At 38.6% G+C, this 23166-nt stretch overlaps 1 protein-coding gene across 2 annotated transcripts in view; it reads left to right on the top strand.

The window, feature by feature from the left end:
• The window catches only part of msh3 (mutS homolog 3 (E. coli)), a 41826-nt gene that overhangs the window by 9146 nt on the left and 9514 nt on the right, over positions 1-23166 (top strand). The window contains exons 9-22 of one of the 2 annotated variants that reach the window (XR_003038986.2): positions 2325-2434; positions 2628-2742; positions 3204-3288; positions 4534-4643; positions 7351-7483; positions 8742-8929; positions 9425-9593; positions 9791-9855; positions 10733-10849; positions 11071-11178; positions 12078-12192; positions 12513-12670; positions 20162-20348; positions 20516-20576. Coding sequence is in view for 1 of the 2 variants with exons in the window: in XM_017412074.3 (XP_017267563.1) it covers positions 2325-2434; positions 2628-2742; positions 3204-3288; positions 4534-4643; positions 7351-7483; positions 8742-8929; positions 9425-9593; positions 9791-9855; positions 10733-10849; positions 11071-11178; positions 12078-12192; positions 12513-12670; positions 20162-20348 (1660 nt within the window). In the remaining variant the exon portion in view is untranslated. The remainder of the gene's footprint in view (positions 1-2324; positions 2435-2627; positions 2743-3203; positions 3289-4533; positions 4644-7350; positions 7484-8741; positions 8930-9424; positions 9594-9790; positions 9856-10732; positions 10850-11070; positions 11179-12077; positions 12193-12512; positions 12671-20161; positions 20349-20515; positions 20577-23166) is intronic. The other variant, XM_017412074.3, reaches the window with a different exon arrangement.

Here is a 23166-nt window from a genome sequence, read left to right as displayed (position 1 = left end):
TTCACTAATATAATGATTCAAACTGAGAGAAACGATACAGAAACGCATCACGACAGCAGTGACCTGTGTTAAAGAAAAAACTACAGAAGACTCACCCCGGAGAGGATTTAAAAGCAGGGATTTTTGTGGCTGCTTACGTCAGCGAGTCGATGCATCTGTCTCAGGGGTGGGCTGACGAGACAGGACCCCTAGCAACGGGGTTTGTGTCCATGGAGTGGCTGGTAATGAGTCCCTGTGAGGTCCGTTGTATCTGGGTGCAGTTTTAGAAGCATTTGGAGTCAGAAACAGAGCAGCGAGGATGGTTACAGTGACTGAAAAGCTCACTGGTTGATTGCAGGTGTTCATGCTCTCCCAAAGATTTCAACCTAACACTTTTAAAAGTTAGTTAGATGCTGGTAAGACTGCACGTTTAGGAGTAGATGCACACCAGCACACTTATGTACAAAGAGACAAACTATATACACATTTTAAAAGATTGTGCACGATTTGTGTCCACCATAAAGCAATAAGTGTTAATTGAAGACCTTAATCTGAGGCAAACAATAACCTTTGATCTTTGGTTAGCAGCATGTCTGATTTACCGTTTAATTTTTGTACTTTTGACCAATTGTAGCCATCAGTCGGCCGCTCTGCATTAACATTATAATAAAACTCATAATGTTGATTGAAGGGGTGCATAGCTGAGGATCTGGTGTTGGTTTCATTTGCACAAATTTAGAGAAACGCTTTGCACAACAATACAAAACAGGTCCGAGGAAAAACAGCCTGTCTGTTTTTCAATCTTCTTTAACAGCATTTTAATGGAAATGTATTCAAATTGTTCAAAACATCATGTAGTTTTTCTAAAACCATGTTTTTTTTTAAAATAAACTCATTGCTGGTTCCTGTATACAATATATAACTATATATATGAGTGTATTACTTTCACCCAGATCCTAGAATCGATGATATAAATAAACTGAGCATAATTACTAAAACACTACAGTTTTTAAAGTCTGCCGACTGTCATTTTGTCATTGTAGTCCTGGGTGGCAGAGTGCATGGATCCGGCTGAGAAATCCAAGACTTGTGTTGCAGCCGTAATTTAGCCTGATGTTTTTCTTAAATGAGTGAGTTTCTACCCCTGTGCTGTCCTCTTGAGACACGAAACTACCTGTAAAGACAGAAACAAGCACTTTTTTCCACTTTTGATCAGGCTGAAAACATGTTTATTCCTTCTTTCAGGCATTTTAACATGAGATCAAAAGCTGCGTTATAGTGTTTGATCGTGGATTTTCCTGGACAAGAGATGAACATCGTGAAAGTACGGCAGCAGTATACTTTTGTCCTGGATTCAAAGCTTTGGTGTTAAGTTGTTTTATAACAGAACTTAAAGACGGGCTTGTTCCGAATATTGGTGGAAACAAAATTCATCAAATGTCTTATTTCATGACAATAAACCAGCCAATAAAAACTCATAAATAGTATTAAGGAGACTGATCTACATATATGGTTGTAGTCTCTCAACTTTTGTTTAAACGCATCTTTATTAAAATGTTTTAAAGAATTTCATTTCAGTCTTAACCAAATGGATTTGCAGTCCAGAGAGCTCACACACCTCTTCATTTACTTGCATAAACCTGAATCAGTATCCGGCTCAGTAGTTTCCAGTTTCATAATAAACTGATCCTACATAAACCCAGCTTAACCATTAATGATTCGTCCTGTCAAGCTTTTGCAGACATGCTGCTCTGCAACACTGTCCCAGGATCAATAACTGCTTTTGTGGCAGTTTTTGTAAATTTCTTTATACGGTTAAATCGACTGGTTTGGTGATTAATTGTCCAAGTTTCCTTTCTAGCACAATATGCCACCTATGGATTACTTTTATACCATCTCTGCTCCGTGCCTGACCAGCGGCTGAAGTGAAATATGATGATTATTCTGTTTCTCTGTGTGTCTGTATGGGTATTAGCAAACGGAAGAAAGAAGGTGCTTCAGAGTCATGTGTTTGCCTTGGTTGCCCTAGCAACAACCCAGCAGACAAAGCAATAAAGTCCTTGAGAGCGGCAATGCCGAGAGAGTGAATATAGCCACAGAGAGATACGATGGTGCACCAGGGAGACGCAGGGGAAATGTGTTTTTTATGAGTGTGACAGGTTTGTCTGTACTCGAACAAAGGCATTGCTGAAAACACAACGTAGCTTTATCTGCTTTTTCCTCACTGGAATTAGGATGATCAGATGTATTTCTTTCATATAAAGTCACAAGCAATACTGACATTTAGGATCAATACTGCCTCGTAGTGATAATAAACAAAGTTTATTATTGTTGTTCTCCTCCAGCGCTCAGGCTGACGACCGAGTTAGAGTTGAGAAGAGGGACAGCGCTCAGTTTGAGTTCGCCTCTGCGATGGACACAGTCGTCAGATTCTACGGCCACACCCAGGAAAAAGGTGTCATTTCTGTGTCACTGCTCTTCTTTTATATCTGCCTCTTACTAATCATTGTGCTGCGTTACTGAGACCATGGTGGCCGTTCAGCAGTGACACCGGAGGTGTCAGACGAGGACTGAGCCGTGACTCATGGCTGTGTTTTAGCGTTAAAAAGAAAAAAAATCTAACATGTTTGTGTGTTTGTGTCCTCCAGACTCGCACTCTCTGTCGAGTGTAGCATCCTTTGAGAGACCGGTGATCTCCTGTCTGGGGCCCCTCATCCAGTACCTCCAAGAATTCAGTTTAGAAAGAGTTCTCAGAAATGAAAGGTACAACAAACGTTCTCCCAACACCTGGCAACGTACACTGCCGGTTTAATCATACAGCCTTCCTACTGGTCTACATGTACTTGTTTTGTTAAGAAAGAGATGAAAATTACACAGTTTATGTTTTTGCATTGTTTACAAGCAAATAAATAAGAATGGTAAATGCATTTTACTTCTGAGTCACTCCTTCACACATCAAGCAATGTGTCCACCTGCCAACATCAGGTTAGGGAGGTCAGTGTCTCAATTAAGGACACTTGTAGATGTCGAGGGTTTAAAGCTGTACTACAAGCACTGCAATTAAGCACTAAACTGTGTGTTTTGTTTTGAACCTTTTGTGTGTTTCTGCAACAAAATTGCTTTGATTAATTATTGTAGGCATCACATTTATGAACTTCCAGCCAGAGGAGACATAGATTTAGTTTCATTATGGAGGTGTTTTATTGAGATTTGTGCCTCTGCAGCTTGTTCAGGCAGCTGTCCTGTGAATCCGATGGAATGACGCTCAGGGCTGCAACCCTCAGGAACCTGGAAATACTCACCAATCAGGTAAATGCACATCTCACACGACTGTCATCCCCACTGATTAATTAAAACATCGACTCAAAATAGTCCACACAAGGCTGGTCAGTTTAATTTTTTATTGCCGACTTTTCTTTGGATTTTGCCTCAGACCACACCTTTTGTATCGAGCCCAATCAATAGCGATGGTGAATTACGTCTCTCTTCTGGGGTTCGAATCATTTGGCTCAGCTCACCATCATGAACCGGCTCTTACGATTGACAAGCTCCTTGTCACTTACTTCCACTTCTAGCTTTTACATTTAGGCCAAGTTTTAATTTGTAATTAGCATGTGTGCACTGTATTATTATACACTGTAATATCAGTATGTGCAGTATCAGCATTACAGAGGATTCCAAAAATGTCTAGACACAAATGGCATGCAAAAATACAAAAGGTAGTAACCACCTTAAATAACTACAGCCGGCACCTGGAGAGTGTTGTGAACGTTATAATGACAGAAAATTTGGGTTTATCACAAACGATATTGTCATCATAATAGTCAACACTAAGATCACAATTCCCTGTTTTCCTAATATTGTGCAGCTCTAGTGTGTACATGGAGAAAACAATTATTCTTTACTGAGTTAAACATTATTTAGTTCAATAAGAAATAACTTTTAGATTATGCATATGCAACTAAGTATAAGCAGAAGTGGAAAGAGTGCAAATAAAAGTACAATTACTTTGGTGAAATTTAACCTAAGTATAAGTAAAATTACTGGTGTAAAAATCTACTAAAGTAAAACTAAAATGCAGCTCATTTAATACAAACTCAGAGTAAAAGTAATTATTTTTTACAGAGGCAGGGCCTCACCTGTGATCAGGCAAAACAAAATATTTTAATCAAGTGTGAAGGTTTCATTTTTGTTACTCACCTTTGGATGATGTCTGGAGTCAGTCGGTATTTTGTTCATGTTGTGAGTTCATTTTATTATGAAAACCTGATGGGGTAGACTCACACATCTGACTTACGGGAATTTTCTCTTTTGTCAAACTCTTAGAACAAACATTCAGCGGTTGTCCAGGTAGAAATGTCCTGCAGATTACGTTTGATTAAGTTTAATCACTAAACTGAACGAAGAGGTTAAAGGTCTTTGCTATGATCTCGGCAAAATGTTCAGCAACTTGTAGCTTAGTTGAGAGATTCTTTCTCAGAGCTTTAAACTCGTTTGTCACAGAGCCATGCACACATGAACTGTGCTGTTTTCTGTGTGTGCTCTCCACCACAGACGGATGGGAGTGTGAGGGGAAGTCTGCTGTGGGTGCTGGACCACACTCGCACTCCGTTTGGAAGGAGACTGATGAGGAAGTGGGTCAGCCAGCCTCTCACAAATCTGCAGTGAGTACTCAGCTGGTTCACTTACGTTCTCACCGGGCCTTTTTTTCTCAGTGATACACAAGTTACCTCTGAATACTGGTTTTTCTGCTGTTCGAGTAACCGTGGAACCAGAGCGAAGTGATTTCCTTGCTCTAATTCAGGCAGCACTTAAGCTGATTTCACACCATATGGAGGGAGATGGAACGATTCTCTTGTTTATGTTGTTTTACAAGTCTTCTTGTCATTAAATAGTTGTGTGATTGCACACTGGAGTTGTGAAGATAAATAACTTTAGATTAAATGCTTCCTAAAGTGCACACTGGCTGGTATAAATTTTATTTAATGCACTTTTTCCACACTTATTGCCTCGCTCTTATACAGTATATTTGCTTTAATGGGAAAATGAGATCAAAGTGTAATCTCCAACTACACCAAAAAGGTATTTTTCATGTTTTTTTGCTAAGATTTAGGTCAGAGATCCTTGTAAATTTATGGTTTATATCTCAGATCTTATTAAATCTGACGTAAATTAGACAATCAAGCTCTGATCTGTCATTATGGTTTAAATAATTTACACAAACTGTAAAGTAAAGCTCAGAGGCCTGATGCTAAGGACACTAACTGAGAGGCTAGAGTTTTGTAGTCACTTTACTGCAGTGTTATCATATGAATAATTAAATCAAATGTCAGGACAGTAAACGATGAAGAACTCATGTCTGTGTCAGTGTCTGTTTTATGACCTGCAGTTTTGAGCTCTGGTAGTAACTTCCGTAAAAATATCACCACTTTCAACTGTCATTTTCATGTTTTGTTGATGACTGAAATAAAATTCTCCAACATCCAATACATATATTATTCAGTATTGTTAGAGAAGATACATTACAGAGCTCAAAATGTGAAAAATCGGCTTTTTTCTCCTGCAGGGAAGCAGTGAAATATCCTAAAATATGCTTAGAAAAGGACTTTTATAGATAAAAACAATAAAAACGCCACACATCACTTCTCCTACAAAATATTATTTTATACATTTATGACTCGCCTTCATCATAGTGTGATTTTATTTTCCCTATAGGGGCATTCTGAGCCTGTGCAGGGATTAGAACGGTGGATTTGGCACTGCTTTTCAGATTACACAGATAGCATCTCTGCTCTAAACATGAATCAAATCCCGATTACAGCCAGACAGAATAATTCCTAGACGCTCAACTCATCAGCAGATGACACAGACTGCCACACAGCACATAAATTCATGACTTAGAGTGTAGTGTTCAGGTTATCACTTCACTAAATTTGTCCTAATGTGCCTCTTTGGTCTATTTTTTTAAGGACGGTTATGCTGAGTGAAATATGTTGCAATCTATGTTTCTTTAATTAATTATTTAATTTGAACATAATCTGTAATTCAGAGACTTAAGTCAACTGTTTAAGGATTTTCTTTTAACCTGTTCTAACATATTTTATCAATTCTGAGTAACTCTTTTTTTAAAAACATTTTATTTGGCCCAATTTTGCAGTGTACTATAACACAGTTTTAACTTATTAAACACATCTTTACGTTCTCCACATCCAGCCCTCTTACAGAGGCACAGATGATGTCAAATAGAAAATAAACTTGGCCAAAAAACAACCAAACTTGAGATCATCTTTCTGAGGATAGTTTACTGAACTGTTTCAAATCTTCAGAATGAGATCTAACATGAAACGAAGGTAACTTGACTAATTGAATAATTATTAATAGAATATTAGAATTTGAAAAAGGTAGTTATTCTGTGTATTAGGTTATCCAGTACCCTCTGGTTGTGGGTGAAACAAACTTGATTAATAACAGGCTTCTTGACTAAAACTAGCATTAAATTAGCTAAAGGTTTAGGTGTTTTTTATTAATTATGAATAGCCAGACAATTAAAAAACAGAGGTGTGTGCTTACAGTAGAAGTCTGAGGTACAGTTCAGGTAGATGTCTTGTCTTTAACATAACTGTGTTTTTATCATTCTTCCTGTCTTTAATGTGTTTGTGTGGTGATAATGTTTTTATTCAGTTTTTTTCTGAGAATGTCATGTGTTCACTCACTGAGAAATAATTTCCCTATGGGGACAATAAAGTGCCTTTTCTCTTCTAGTACCTGTGGAAATTTTATCCCAGCTCCATGCCTGCAGGGCTGAATCAGTCATTTAATAATAATAAAAATAATTTCTGTAAAGTATTTTTTGTACGGTCACCTCTACTCTTATCTGCAAATGTTACGTCGTTTATTTTCTATTGCGCTATAAAGCTGTTGATGGCAATAATAGAGCCTGGTTGTTGGTGTTACTCTGAAAATATATTTATAAAATCACATTTAATTTAATTTTTTTAGTTTTTATAAATTCTGATACAGCTACACAAAGCAGGTGGTTTATCCTGCTGTCTGCTTTAACTGAAACTGCAGGAAAAATTTGCAAAATAATTGACTTTCTCAGGTGTTCCTGTGTGGAAAAAGTCACAAAAACAGGGAAATAAATCAGGCGATTGTTTAAATCTTTCTTCTGATTGTAACAGCAATCAGCGTTTCTTTACAAGGATTCATAAAGAATCTAATTAGTGGTAATCATCTCAATCAAAGCTGATTCAGCTTTTCTAGGGAGGCCTTTTTTTTCTGCTCTTGATAGGAACTGAATGTTTCTACTCATTGCTTTCCATCCTGTTTTTGTAGTTCCCACCTTCTGTTCGATTTCCTCCACTTCCTCAGGTCGATCTGTGCGAGGCAGGATGCTGTGCAGGAAATCATGGAGTCCAACTCGTCGACTTTAAACTCCATCAGAAGTCTGCTGTTGCATCTGCCTGACCTGGAGAGAGGCATCTGCAGCATATATCACAAAAAGGTGACAGAACACAGGTTCATCTGTCGTCCCATAAATAATTACTGCAACACTTTTGGATTTGTAAGCCTTCCTGTTTGATGCAACACTTGGTATTTTGGCTCTGCTGGGGAAAAAAAAAAGGTGTAAAACAACAAAACTCCGACACAGGAGGTGAAAAGCAGGGGTCTGACACAATCTTTTTATCTCCTCACCTCGATTGCTCTGCCTTTTTTTTATTTTATGACATGCTTCTTGATTAACAACAGAGAGCAACCGCCTCCCTGGCACTTATCTGATTGTCTGACACCGTCTCGTTTCCCATCAGATCTGTGGAAGGATCGTCACACGGGCTTTATCTTGCGTGCGCGTGTCATACACAGAGGAAATGGGCACTTTGGTTTGAGCTTCATGTCCTGTTTCGTGCTCATCTTTCTGTCTCTTTCATTTACCGTTGAAAGAAAATGATCAGATGTCATTAAACACAAGCACACAGCAGACACACTGAGGGACCCCAATTGTCATGTTGCCCATCTGGAGATAAATGGGTCTGTGTGTGATGGCCTGTGTCTCAGTGGCTCCATTGACAAAACGGCAGGGAGGGCATGCTGGTTGTCTTCACTTCACTGTCTGTTTGTTTTTCATAAAAGAGCAACATGGGGCCTGCAGACATGAGGAGGGCACTGAAACTGCAGCTCATGATTAATACTAACCCCCCCTGGCAGTGTGACCCTCATTAACCTGAGGGTTATGATTTGATTTGATCGCACAGTAGCATTACTATCTATAGCTTCTTCAGAGACATTTTCAGAGCATTGATTTATCATTTAATTATTGCAGCACTGATCTTGATGAAAGAAACCCCAGACAGTTTTTGTTAAATCCTTTATTTTCTATTTTCACTTGTGTAAACCAGCAGTATTTTGGTTTCTTTTTTCGTTGCTATATTGTGAAGACTCACAGCCTGCGCGGCTGCTAATGAGGTGTGTTATTCAGAGTTTGGCTGACATAGCTCCTTAAGCTTCGCTGTAACATCGAGTGCAGATTAGATCAGTGATGTAATCTCACTGTTTTACAGAATCTCATGGTAACACACCATCTGCACACACAAAAACCACAAAGACAAACCCATCATGAGGAATAAAGAGAGCACTTCTTTCACCATTTATGACTTCCCTTATTACTTATAACTTAGACACAGAATATCTGAACTACAGATTCCTTAGTCTCTTGTGCTTCTTCAGAGAATTGACTTATCTTGACCTGTCTTTTTGCCTTCCAGTCCTCCACACAGGAGTTTTACCTTGTTAGCAACAGTCTTTCTCGTCTGGGGCTGGAACTCCAGAGTCTTCTCCCAGCTATCCGGTCACAGATCAGCTCGGCGCTGCTCCGTAGCCTCCTATCGGAAACTCCTGACCTGCTGGCTCCGGCCCACGGCTTCCTCAAGGTGCTCAACGAGAAGGCAGCCAAGTGAGTGTCTAAGAGCAAAAGAAGGGGGGGAAAGAAGAGGTAAAAAAGATTAAACTGCACGCTTTGAACCAAATGGCAGATTCATAAACTAAACTTTATTTGAGGTAAACTAGACAGAAACTGTAAAGCATAAAAACAGCAGTGATTTACTAATGAATTAGATTTATTGGAGGTGACGGGTATCCTTCTTGGAATTTGATTTATTCATTAGTGTACCATAGTACATCTGAATTTGGCTGAGAAGGGCAAGTTGTGGCTCAGCAGGTGATGTTAGATGTGGTTGTTGCTCCACACACACGACTAACCGCTGGCTTGAAGAACCAGAGAGAAAGATGCCCAAGTGACACATGGCGGATTATTTTTTTTCCCCCCTGATTTCATTACCGAAGGGTCAAACTGACAAACAGGCTCATTTCTCAGAAAATAAGGATGAATAAGATTGCGGAGCGACCTATAACCAGCGGCTGTCACGTTTTAAAGTGTGTGTTTCTGCAGGTCGGGGAATAAGACGGAGCTCTTCTCGGATCTGTCCGGCTTCCCGGTGCTGCAGGAAAGAAGGAGGCAGATTCATTCTGTCCTCAGTGAGATTCAAGAGCACCGCAAAGACATCCGACTGGTGCTGAAGGCCCCTGCTTTCGACTACACAACCGTTTCTGGACAGGAGGTACCGCCTGCGTATTTGTATGTGAGAGTGAAAGAAAAGGTGGGAGGAGATTGATGTCCATTTGGGTCGAAGTCTCAGCAACAGTGATGGTTCATTGTGTGTGTGTTGGTTTAATTAAGGATGATGCATTATTTTGCTTGGCTGTTCTGATCTGATTTATCAGAGACTTGCTCATCTTTCATCTCCTCTGGCTTCAGTTTCTGATTGAGGTGAAGAACTCGTTGTCATCAGTTGTTCCAGCTGACTGGGTCAAAATCAGCAGGTCAGCTGCAACCCACACACACACTTTTTAAAAATAGGACACAGGACCTATGTGTCTTTTGTTCCCAATTCCCAAATGTAAATATCAATTATCAGTCCATAACTTTTACAAAAAGTTTCTTTAAAGACTCTGAAACCCACTAAACTGACTGTTAAATTCATGGTTTCTTGTTTCATGGGGTAACATTATGGTGTTACAAAATCAATGTTTTTGATTGGTTTCTATTTCAAATCTTGAAAAATATAGAAATTACTCATATAATACAGTTTCCTGCAGCTTTTTTTTTGGGGGGGGGGCTTTTATTTGTTGTTATTTGAGGTTATTTGTGATTTGCTGTCAGGTAAGTACTGTGACTTGTAGACTGGCAGCTGTTAGAGGAAGAATGGGCACGCCTGCTGCAGCCATGGACATCAGCAGGGTTCATACTTTACCAGCAGAAGGTGCCTAAGGTGTTTTGTTGAAAAAGTTTTTAGCTTCAGTAAATTTTAGATTAAGACGTTAAACCTGGATTGTCTGAGCATTTGGGCATTATAGATATTTTTTATAACTTGGAGCTAAAAATTTCTTCCTTCCAAATGAAAAGGGAATGCATGATGAGCATTTACTACTCTAAAAAAGTTTTTGCACAAACAAAATGCTCTTTTAAACTTGTCATACCCTTAAAACTTAAGCTAACATCTGACATCTACTTTTCAAAACAAGCTTTGTTGAATTTTTTATAGTTTCTAACCACTGCAATCCTTAAAGCTCACTCTGTTATTAATTTTTAACAATTTTTGCTTTAACTTGTTTTACTGTCTTCCAAACACTTACCGGTTTTCATCATTGACTTTAAATCCCCTCTGTTCTCCTTTTCCGCCTCTTTCCTCCCCTGCAGTACGAAGGCAGTCAGCAGGTATCACTCTCCCTTCCTGGTCGACTGCTACAAGAAGCTGCAGCAGCTCCGAGAGCAGCTGCTTCTCGACTGCCAGAGGGAGTGGACCAATTTTCTGGAGTACGACAGAAGCAGTTGCACACACACCTGATCACATATTCAAATGAAAAGCTGTTAAAAACATAACAAGTCTGAGGTTCAGGGGTATGACTTCACCGCTCTCAGCCTGCCAGAATTAGCCTGTTTTTGTCAAGTGCCCTGCCGGTGCTGTCTACTCAGAAACCTGTATGCCCTTACCTTAATTTGCACTTGTGTCCTGCGTTTCCTTTGTCTCTCTGTAGTCAGTTTGGGGAGCACTACCACACCATGAAAAGGGCTATTAGTCACCTAGCAACCATGGACTGCCTCTTTTCATTGGCTGATGTGGCTAAACAAGGGGACTATTGCAGGTGATGTCCTCTCATGCAGACCATAAATATTGATGCATGTGCCTGGGTGTGTATTATGTGTGTGTCTGGGAATGTTAGTGTGTGCGTGTGTGTGGGGTCGTCCTGTGTCTTGTCCTATAGACTCCCGACAGGCTGTGTGTGGGTGTGTGCACCGGGCTCAGCAGCGCACTCTGCCAGAACACCAACATCTCTCCCACTCGCACACACACACACACACACACATGCATTTTTATAATCTTCATTTCTACATATTAAATTTCATCTTTTGTTCAGTTCGCATTGTTCCACTGTAAGCAGTTAACTTCAGTTCTCTTCAAATTTCTCATATTTATTCGTTTACCAGAAAAGCCAACATCCTCAAAGAAAAGTCTGACCTTTAGATATTTGGTTTATAGAAAAAAAAAAGGATGCGACTGCAAGCCTGTTTGTTTTCAGCCAATATTGGGTTAAAACAAATCGAATGGGATGAAAAAATAATAAGAACACATGAGACACCAACACTTGAACCCCTCTTTTACACAGCATGAATAAAAAAACAAGTTGATGCACAAATGAGAGGTAAAATTGACATTTAGTTGTTATTTTTGCCAGTATTTTTTACCATCTAAAATCCTAAAAATATATTTGAAGGTGTTTTATTCTCAATTTAAATTCAAATTTAAAGGCAGAAGCAGAAGTTCACCATATTATGGTGACATTCAGTTTCACCCACTATCAGTTTCATCTTTATATGTCCACCCATAGTACATGTTCTGTTTTTGCATGTGTCCTTGGATTTGTAATAGTTTTGTGGCCCTTTCTGGACCCAACCTTTTCCACATCGAATTGAAATCAGTAAAATAAAGCTTGTGTGTGTGTGTGTGTGTGTGTAAATCTAACTGATTGTTCTCTGCATTCAGGCCAAAGGTGTGTGGAAATAAGCACCGGATTATGATAACGGATGGCAGACATCCTGCGATAGATTTATTGATGGGAGAGCACAATCAGTATGTGCCCAACCACACTAAATTACAGGTACACGCACGCGGACACACACTTATTCAAAGAGCTTCGAGACAAAGAGACTCTCAGACGTTTGCCTACTCACTAACTCATTGAGACACACATGTATGTACACACAAAGACTTGCGCAACACATACTCTTACACGCACACACTCACTTCCTCGCTCAGTGCTCGAGTGGGTGTAGGTTAATCTTGTAACAGAAGCACAAGCCAGTAGGAAGAGAAGCCAAGCTTTCAGTCCACCCACCTCCTCAGCTGTGCATGCAAACATGCAAATATCTCATTCTAGTCACAGTTCAGAGTCTTCTTCTCTCTTTTCTGTTTGTTTAGGGTGAAGGCAGGAGAACTATGATAATCACCGGGCCCAATATGGGGGGCAAGAGCTCCTACATCCGCCAGGTTGCCCTTATCTGTATTATGGCTCAGATGGGCTCGTATGTCCCGGCCTCTGAGGCCTGTGTGGGCATACTGGATGGCATTTACACCAGGTACGGCCACAAGCACATACTTTACCTTTCTACTTGTTTGATAGCTGTTTGCAACAACACAAAAGGTCAGAAATTACAAACAAAAACTGCATTTATGGACTTCCTGGAAACTCACGAAAAAAATGTCTTTTTTTTAAATCGAGAGAAGTTTTTTTTTTTTTTTTTTTTAATACCCGTATAACCTGTATACTAAACCTTTAGTTAATGAGCACAGGATTTCTGCAGTAGGTCCTTTGGGTTCTGATGTTTGAGCCTTTGTGGTTGGGCCCCAGATTTGCTCCAGAGCATCCAGTAGGTCAAATAGAAACTGAGGAAATATGGAGTCAAGCTGTTGAGTTGCTGTGACGTGAGATAATTTGAATGTGATGGGAGATGCCTCTGTCGCTATAGGGAGTTAGTTTATTTGTATGTTGTTTTATATTTGACATTTTTTCTGTTTTTTATTGTTTTTATTTTATTAAGAAAAGGTGAAACGAACATGGAATGAGTTTCATGAGTGAGAAGTCTCAGTCTGTGGGTCATCCTGTCGATTAATACCTCCTGATAAAATTAATCTAAATAACATACAAATCTCTTTAAAGGGAAACTTTCAATGCATAAAAGTTCAAATCAGCAGCAAACAGCTGTTTGAGACAGTGGTGTGAAAAGGATCTTGCCGAAGAGTGCATATGTTTTTCTCGTGTTTATCGTTTTTTTGAGTTCTGTTTTTCAGGTGTATCTGAAGCACACATCAGGTGAACGTTGGGATTATTTCTCAAGCAATACATCTTTATGCTAATTAAAAAACTCAGCAAATATGGGTGATGTTGGCCACAAATCAATTTTTTTTATTAGAGATGGAAAAATCTGGTTCTCAGGGTTTCTAAGTTTGGGTTTATGTTTGGATTTGCGTTGCTTTTTTTCCTCTCAGTGTTTTTTTTAAGGGTATACACTGAACTGATAAAAATGCAGCAAGATGCATGTCTAAAAAGTGTTTTATTTCATAAAGAGGACTGTGAAAACAATACTGTCACTAATCTGTGTAAAAGACAGCTCTGGGGATCTGCCTTTTTGTGCAGCATAGATAATATTAAAAGAGTTCAACCAGTCTTTTTAAGCAGCTGCTACGTTTTCTGGTTAGTCATCTTAAAGATGGGACACCATTAAGGACGGACACATTGAGAAACTCATCAGGTTCATAAATATACATAAACAGATGCACACATTTGGATCTATCATAACATTACAACCAGCTGTCTAAGACTGAGTAAGTCTTTTACTGCCAAAACAAAGATCTATCAGAGTCACTCCACTTAACTCCTAAAAATCTACTGTTGCATCTGTAAAAAACATGAGTAGCATATATTTTAATTTCTGTGGAGTTTCCCTGTATTAGACAGTGCATTTGCAAGCTGCAAAGTTTCCTCTCATTTATGGGCATACATACTCTGAAGAAAGCGATACCTGAGTGACTATCCTTCGCGTTGTCAGAAAGGATGACAACCAAAACAGCAAAGACCACCTCTGAACATCCCATTAGTGCAATTAAGCCTAAAGACACCTGTGAAATACTGTGCCAACAAAGAGGACACCCATTCCAGAGCATCTCCTTCTCCTGCTCTCGTTTTTCTTGTCTGTGACACCATGGAGTTTATTTTTAGTTCTAACACTGAGACTAATTCCTATTAATCCATTTCGTTGCTCAACACGTAGAGAAAGGTGTGTAACAAGAGGTGGGGGAAAAAAAAGGAGAATTGTTTGACAAGACTGGCTCTATTGTTCCACACGGTTCAACACGGTGCAGCTCTCTGAGTCGTAGAGATCCTCAAACAATAAGGCTTTGTTGAAGGTCTTTTTTTTTGATGATTATTCGTATTAAAATGAAAGTGGCTGTGAGCGCTGCATGTAGTTTTCAGGCCTGACTACAGGCCAATATTTGGTCTCTTTTATTCTGCTTCTGCTGCACCATGTGATTAGACCTAATGGCTCGCAGATGTGTGTAATTGTGCTCTTTTTTTTTTTTTTTGTGGGTTTAGGCATGTTCTCGTGCAATAACCTAGTGGGAACCAGACACTTGTAAGCACGTCAAAAATGCGATTTTCCATGTATGTGTTTTTTTATTCTTTAGTTTTGAGAGAAATAGATGGGGGGGTTTAGGTTTTATATTTTGATAATCAATGATTTTAGCTGGTTCTCATGTATGTGAGTATCCAGATCAGGCTTTAATTTTGGATCTGGATCAGGAGATTAATGGGTTTTGTTGGTTTGAATGGGCAAAACTGAAGAACAGATCATAATCTTCTGAGCTTTGGAGATCTATTGGCTGCTGTTCTGACTTTGAAGTTTGTCCTGGTTAAACAAATACGTGAAAACTTACTCTCATTTTGAAATGTATGGCTACCCCAAAAATATAGTTGTCAGAAAATAGTCCTTGTGGAAATGACTGTGGACTTTTGATGATGTTTAAATTGTACAAAGTTATTACTGAGATCACAAGGCATTAAGTACATTGAATAACTTTAGATAAAGGCAAATGGTGCAGAAAATCAGCTATGCAGCTCTAATAACTCTTGCTCCAAGACAGTGAATGAATGAACCAGACTACAGACGATACAGACGAACATGCACACAAACAAACAAAACAAAACAAAAAATCACACAGTTATCACTTGCAGTCTAACAAGGTGTAAGCAAACAAACAAAAAGCTTTAAGTTGGCTTAGAGTTACTGTGTGATTCTGGCTTTGAATGAAAGCCTGCAGATGTAAAACGATGCAGAAATGTTCATGTGTTTGTCCTGGTGTACTGCTCTAATTCTTGTTTTGTTTTGTTCAGTGTTTTATTGGGGATGAAGGTTAATGGAGGGAAGACACACCCACACGGTATGTGCTGTGTCACCTGTTACTCCAGTCGTCCGGTTGGGGTCTAACTGGACCGTTTAATCTCTCTCTGTCACGGTGTAAGATGCTGCGACAAATCGGTCTTGAAAATAATTCACTTCCTACTGCCGTGCCAACCCTAATAGACCCAGCAGCTGTCAAGATGTAAATGAGAACTTGAAATGTTTTTTTTTTTCTGTTCGAGTGGATCAAGTGGACTTTTTGGATTAGGGGTAATGAATTGATGCAATAATATCTTGTGGGATCTCCTGTCTGAGCTGATCCAGATGACTGATTATAAATCAGAAAAAGGGAAAATAATCTCGGTTAAGGCTGTGTCCCACCTTACAGAACCTTGTTTTTCAACCCGCTTCGCTATCATGTAGTAGTTTGAGCAGAAACCTGTGTGTTTGTTATTGTGCAGTGTTTTACAGCAGAGTACGGCTGACAGATGCATATTTGTATGTGCACGTATGCAGCTGTTGCGCTTCATTGTCAGTATTGAGTCCTGAAGGTTATGGAGCACATTCTTCCGTGCCTCCATGGTTGTTATGGAAACAGCAAGAGGAAGCAGAATGTAAAACAGTGTTTTGAAAGGGCCTTTAATTGACCATGAACTCCGAGCAGTGATTATAGCACATTCAGTAAGGTCTCATACAATCTCTCCTCCTATCAGAAAGTGTTGCATGTCGGGATTTTTTTTTCTTTTTTCTTTTTAATCAGCTTGGATTTTCAAAAATAGAAAGCAAAGCAACAAACTGATGTTGGTGAGTGTTTTGCTGCCAACAAGTCTCTGGGTAACAGAAACACCTACTGAAGGTGGGTGTTGAACACATGTTGAGCCTGAGGAAGATTGCTGTATTCGACACCAACTCATTCATTTGTTTTTTTTTAGAGCTTCAGTGTCAGAATGCTTGTAGGTGTTATAAAGAAATGTTTAGGCCTTTACCCTGTAAGATATGGAGGTTTAAATCAGACAGGACTATACGGACAAAAACAAGATTCAAAAAAGAAAAAAGTTGGAAGAATTCAGAGTAACTGATGATAAACTCAAACTGTGCTAACTGTACTGTGATCAGCTAATTTATTCATAAAGCAGTGTGCAGCTCAGTATTTTTCTTTGTTTTTATTACTTTTTATGTTTATTTTGTTTGATTAAACAAAGAGGTTTCTTGTATTTTCATATCCTTTGAAAATAACCATTAAAATATACGTTCAATTGCAAGTAGTGGTGCCTAAAAGCTTTCTAATGTTTTAGAAGTTTCTGTATTTCTGGCTTAATAAACTTAAACATCAGCGTACTTTTTTCCTTAAGTTCTAAAATATAGAATAAAACAACTCCATCAAATGAAACATCAGTGTTCTACTTTATTTAAATAAATAAAATATGTGTACGATCAGAGCTCTAACTTTTTTTACACTGACTTTTTACACTAATTTTAGAGACTGAGACCTGGCCATTTTCTTGAAGGATTATTAGTTGTAATTCTGAACTCATTGATATTTAAGGTGCCCTGGATGCCGTATAATAGTCCTGTTTTAGGTTGGTGTTTATTTGCTGGAATTCAGCGTTTTTCCTTCGTCTAAAAATAACAATTAATTAACACAAAGTTAATTTTTTGTTCTCATAGGCTCAGGGGGAAAAATAAAAGTTCTCATCAGCCTTCTTCTGGCTTTGCTTTTGTATCAAACTGCAGACGGGCAGCATCAACGTTTCGTGGAGAGGTGTGGGCTTTTGTTCGCAGCGTTCTCCTGATGGCGAGCTTGTGAGATGTGACATGAGCCAGAATAAAATAGGCCTTAAGCTGCTTGGAAGTTGAGTCCTTTGTGATTATTTTAGAGTGGTCGTCATCGATCAGCCTCTCCTGTTGATGGTAACAATGCTCCCATTTTTTTTTTTTGTCCATTTCAGCACATCTCTTATAATAGACCAGTGAAGTTTATATTCTACAGTTTTTTTTAAAAACATTTTCCAGCCTGATGAGCACCAGCTGCTTGTATGAGACTTTCAGGAAAGCCCTTTTTTTGTTTGTTTCTGTCATCACACACCTTCAAATTCATCAAACTCAAATTGAACTTTAATAGATGTCTGTTTCTTTAAAAACGATAGGTCAGCCACTCTCACTTGATTGTCATCCAAGTGACTGAAAACACTTACCTCTAACTGCAACTTGAAATTAAATAAAATTTTTAAAGGATTTCACCCTTTTTCCTACTTAATCCCTAAATATTAGATCATACTTAGAAAATAGAAGATCAAATATAAGATGTTTGTACCATTAGTTTAATCTTTAAGGACGTTTTAATCAAAATTAGATGGCATTTAATATCATATTTATATAAAAATAATAAAAAAAGTGAATGATTTGCAAGCTTTTAAGGACATTGTGCATTTTTTGGGGGTTACAGATGACTTTATTTAGAACAGATCAAGCATAAACCTTTAGTTATTAATGTAAAAAAGAGAAACGGGGATAGTAATTTGTGTCTTTTATTCACTTTATAGGAGAAAAAGTAAATAGTACAAGAGGCGATTTGTCAAGAAACACAAAGAAATTTAAAATCCACCAAAAAATTTGTTGTTGTGTTCTGTGTTTACCACCTACACACAACACTAGTATAGAAATTCAAGTGTAGTCCTTTAAATACAATACATATGATTGATTAAGACTAGTTGAATGCATTTTAAAGTGTCAGATAATTATGTGTAAATGCAGCTAAACATGATTTCTGAAGAGGTGGGAAGCGCTAACAAATGAAGTCTATTTTGAGGATTTGTGAGTTTGTGTTAGAAGGCGGGACTCATTCAAACCAGCAGGGCACCCAGCTGGTGGAGTGTTGTTTTGTCTCTGCTGAGCTTCATCATCATCATCAGATGCTGTCATCTTATTCTGTCCGTCCATCCTGCCCCCCAGTGTAGATCTGTCACGGTTTTCTTTGGACTTCCTGGCATCCACACACACACACACACACACACACACCATGCAGTGGTGAATGAAATGCAGCAGCATGTTTGCTACTCCTCTTTCTTGCATGGTATGTGTGGTGTAACCATGGAAACCCTTGTTGGTGGTTCATTCATAGGTACATGATGTCATCCGGTGCAGGAAAAGGCAGCTTTAAAGGTGACAAGCACAAACTGGGAAACTGATTTGATGTTTTAGGGATGAGTTTTTATCTGAAAAGTCAGTTTAGAAGAATAGTAGGTCAGTATGTTCAGTAAACATGTCTCAATATGGACTTAAAGTAATCTTATATTACTGTTTTTGTTCCTTTCCTTTAGCCTTAAATTCCTATAAAAATCACTAACTGTAATTTTACTTGAAATGTCCCTGTCGATACTTTGATTACAGCTGTTCAAGACTGTCTGTTGAATTTATGAAACGTTTAAAACTTCAAGTAAGAACCTTCATTGTTTTCTAATTTTAACAACTGAATGTTTCTGCCTCTTAATTGGTTACACCCATAAATCTTGTTTACGCCTGAAGGATGCCACAAAAGTGCACACGCCTGAGACTTAATAATTATAACACTCTTAAAATTGATTGTTTACTTCTGGGAAAGTGAGAATGTGACAGTCATTGATTTATTAGCTGGGTTATTATTAGAGTTTGGATTATTTTTCTCTCTCATTATTTGCAGGTGTGTTTCAGGTGGCAGAGCAGGCTGTTCACTAAAAGGCATGCAAAGGAGGAGCTCAGTAAATGTTGACTTTTGTTGTTACAGCAGGTTGTGCATAGCAGATAAGGTTCTTAAATGATTGTTTTTTTTGTGTCCATGTATTTGAATATATCCAATCATGTTTTCACCTTCTTCTGGTTGTTTGCCAAGTATTTACAACAAAACAGGACACGTATTCCCATATGTAGCTCTTTCGTCATATTTTTGGAACATTTCAGTGTAGTCCTTGTGAAAAGTGTTAATGTTTAAGATTAGGCTTTAAAATGTTCTTTAAGAGCATGGTTTGCCTTTAAAAATAGGGGAAACTATGCAGATAGGATGGTTAAAAAAACTTTGTTTTAAAAGCACTAGTACATAAACGAGACACTTCTTTAGATCTAGTACCAGAAGTACCAAACTTGTAATATAGTTTTAGCTGATGCAGTTGGCTGCTGCTGATTGCAGATCACACATGAGAACCTAGATAATGGTCTAACGTAGCAGATGTTGATTGTCAGGAATGAAAACAAGCAGTGGGTGTAAATGAATTGTTCTATCCTGTTTATTGTGTCACGATGACGGTGGAAGTCATCAATCATAGCATCTGGGTTGTCTCACAAACAAAACAAAACAAAAAAAAATAAGAAGCATTCCAGAAGTTTTTTTTAACCAGGTTTGACAGCTGTTACAATGAGCTCTGTGACAAACACCAGACAAAAACTGTTTAAAATGTTACTGAATATTCAACAGTTTGTGTGACATTAGGCTCATTAAAGTGTCCAAAATACCCACGTTCGTAGATGTGACGTCAGTTCCTGTTATAATCAAATGCTTTGTAAATGTTTCACATATATAACTTTTACTGCTGGTTCTGTCAGCAAACTGCTATCTCAAAATCTAAATTTGAATATAAGTTGATTCGGACAAAGTGTGCCACTTTTGACTTCTTTTTTTTTTTCCCGCTCTCTGATTAGGATGGGGGCTTCGGACAACATCTACAAAGGGCGCAGCACGTTCATGGAAGAGCTGACCGAGGCCTCGGAGATCATTTTTCATGCGACAGAGAACTCTCTGGTCATCCTAGATGAACTGGGACGAGGAACGAGCACTCACGATGGGATCGCCATTGCCTATGCCACGCTGGAATACTTCATCAGAGATGTACGTTTTGGGTTATGAGTGTTTATGAACGGAAACCTTTAATAATGGAGTGTCTCAATTGATCATTTAAAATGTTGACTTTTAGTTCAGGAGGTATACAGTATGTAGATGCATGTGTGTGTGCATTACATGTTTGGATGCATGTGTGTGTCTGTGATTGTTTACAGAGAGACAAGCCACCAGAGGTGCTTCAGCAACAAAGTGGCTCAGTAAGCAGAAGTACTGGATGTAAGCAGAGAAGTTGGATCTATACTGTTATTTAGTGAAGGAACAAGGTATATTAAAGAAGAGGGGGAAAAAAGAGGGAGAAAAAAACACTGGAGACTTGAGTATAAAAGAGATTACAGCAGCCCTGTTGTTGTTACTTTACTCTAAAGAGTGCATAAAAGTTGCTGTTACTGTTATGTTTTTTTAGACATGTTTCATGATTCTTGACAGTTTTCCTAAAGAGGTATGAGTATAGAAAGAGGATTTACCAAAGACAGGAAGGATGTAACTTAAAGACTGGATATATAGATGGAGATATATTCAGTTTCGGGTTGAAGTACCTTGGATCTGTGTGCTCATCAGAGTCACTGCCTTTATTTGTTTGCGGGGAATGACCATATTGCGAGACGTTGAACCTACATGGATTTACACTTCATAGCAGCATGACTTCCTCATGAAGAAACATGATGCTATATTGAAGGTGAAGGTGGGACCAAGTTTTCAGAAAATGTGTGTAAGTTGATGTAATCTCCTCTGGAGTACACTGATGGGACTAAGAGAACAGCTACAGTCAACCCCTCAGGGTGTTGTACGGGGTTGTGTGTACTGCAGAACAAAAGAGTGCTACACTCAGAGAATCACAACGAGGAGCGAGTTTTTATATCAGTACCGGCAAGTCGATCATCCCATGCTTGTGGACAACTTGAACTATTTGTATTTGCATGTTTAGCGTTGAACAAATAGATCAATACCTTAAGCAGAGAAAACTCATTACTGCTGTTTGACATGCGCTTGAGGTTATGGCACCAATCGGGGGACTCAGCTGTTCATTTTCTCTGCTGTCTACAGTATAACATAGACTTGGTGGGCACGAGGCTTTCCTTGTTTGGAATCTCGCAACAGCATCTTTTTAATTCCAGCTTAATTTCCACCATTGTTTCCATTTTTTGTCATGCCTACAGCATAACCAGAAATCAAAGTTATTCAGCTTTGGCTTTGCCCTGTTTTCAGAAATTCATGTGGATTTGTATCAACATTATGTATGGTAGTTTAAAAAATCCACAAGTTATTTGCTGTTTTACAGAGAGATACGTGTAATTTCTAAAATATTGACTCGTTTATCTCTACAGTTTTTCACAAAGGGATGAATTCATCTCCATGTTAACTACTGTTAACTAAAAAAAGCACAAAAAGTAAGGAAATTTTGATCCGTAAAAATATTTCTTTGTTATAACAATGCTTCTTGGCTACAAGTCTTATGCCGTAGGAGAGTTTGTTTATTTCCCCTTTAAAATGATTTGATTTAAAATGGTGCAACATTTGTTAGGATAATGCTTTTGTGAGTTGAGCTGCAGAGTTGAGCATGTTAGTTGCACTGATAAGCTGTTTACGACCTGTGAGCAACCAGTGGCAATCCCATATTTCTACTGTCAAGATGACAACCCCACAGAGCGGGGTGTGTCAGAGACTACCTCCTGAGTTTGGGAGTGGAGAGGATGGACTGGCCTGCCTGCTGTCCTGACCTCAACGCCACTGAACACCTGTGGGATCAGCTTGCTAACATGTCTTATTTTTTCAGACTTCCAATCCAATAAACACCACCAAGCAAGAGTCAACAGCAGAATAAACTGTTCGGCACTGGCAAGGAAGATTGGGCAAGTTTTTCATGGGTGCAGCCCACATACTCAGCTTTGCTGCTCAACCCACCAATGCATTTTCCTAACAAATGTGGCACCATTAAAGGGAAAATAAATAGGCTATTTTTTGAATCGTATAAGATTTATTGTCCAGAAGCATCGCTACAACTAAGAAATGATCAACCAAACGCAAATGTCCTTATTTTCTGTATACAATACTGACCCATGTTTTCTTTGAGACTTGTTGCTGGCATCAAATTTAAAATGAGCAGACTTTTTTGTAAAGCTTTAAAATTTTGACTTCTAGGATTTGATTTAGAATTTATACATTATACACTGTATATCCACCAAGATACATGTGAGCATTAATCTGAGATTAATTTATTATATCAGACTGTTAATGTGCTGGCATCAGATCTTTAACAAATACTAAAAAAGGATATGACATCCAGAAAGGAATGTATTTTAGCATGAATACTACAGAGACAATGGAGTGTTATTTAACAGATGGTTTTTGTGCGTGTGGTATTGGTGTCCTCTATGTTGCAGTTTCTTTGGGGAGAGAGGATTTGTCAAATCAGATGGTCTTCACTGACCTTAGGGAGCAGGTTTTTAATCTCACATTCAAAGCATTTAGTTTGTCTCTGGAGGTATTGTGGTAAAGCCCACCAGCAGCTGTTTAGCTTGCAGTCATGGGACCAAACAATCTGCAGGATTTGAATTAGTTGTTTTTTTTATTCATTATTAGGAATGAACAAGCAGAACAAGTTCTGCTACTTTCTTTAAAACTTTAAAACTTTCACTTTTCACTTTTGTATTTTAGTTTGGATTATGGAACATCTGAGAAAAGCTGGTTGGTTGACCGGAGTGTGGACGTTAAAGAGATCACATAAGTATCAGGGGGCTAGACCTTTTAAGACTTTAAAAGCAAGCAGTAAAATCTTAAAATTAATCTGGGAACTGACAGGAAGCCA

Source organism: Kryptolebias marmoratus, linkage group LG1 (genome assembly GCF_001649575.2).
Source record: "Kryptolebias marmoratus isolate JLee-2015 linkage group LG1, ASM164957v2, whole genome shotgun sequence".
Lineage (NCBI taxonomy): Eukaryota > Metazoa > Chordata > Actinopteri > Cyprinodontiformes > Rivulidae > Kryptolebias > Kryptolebias marmoratus.
The sequence above is the reverse complement of the archived record's forward strand: the minus strand, read 5'-3'. Positions and strand labels throughout refer to the sequence as shown.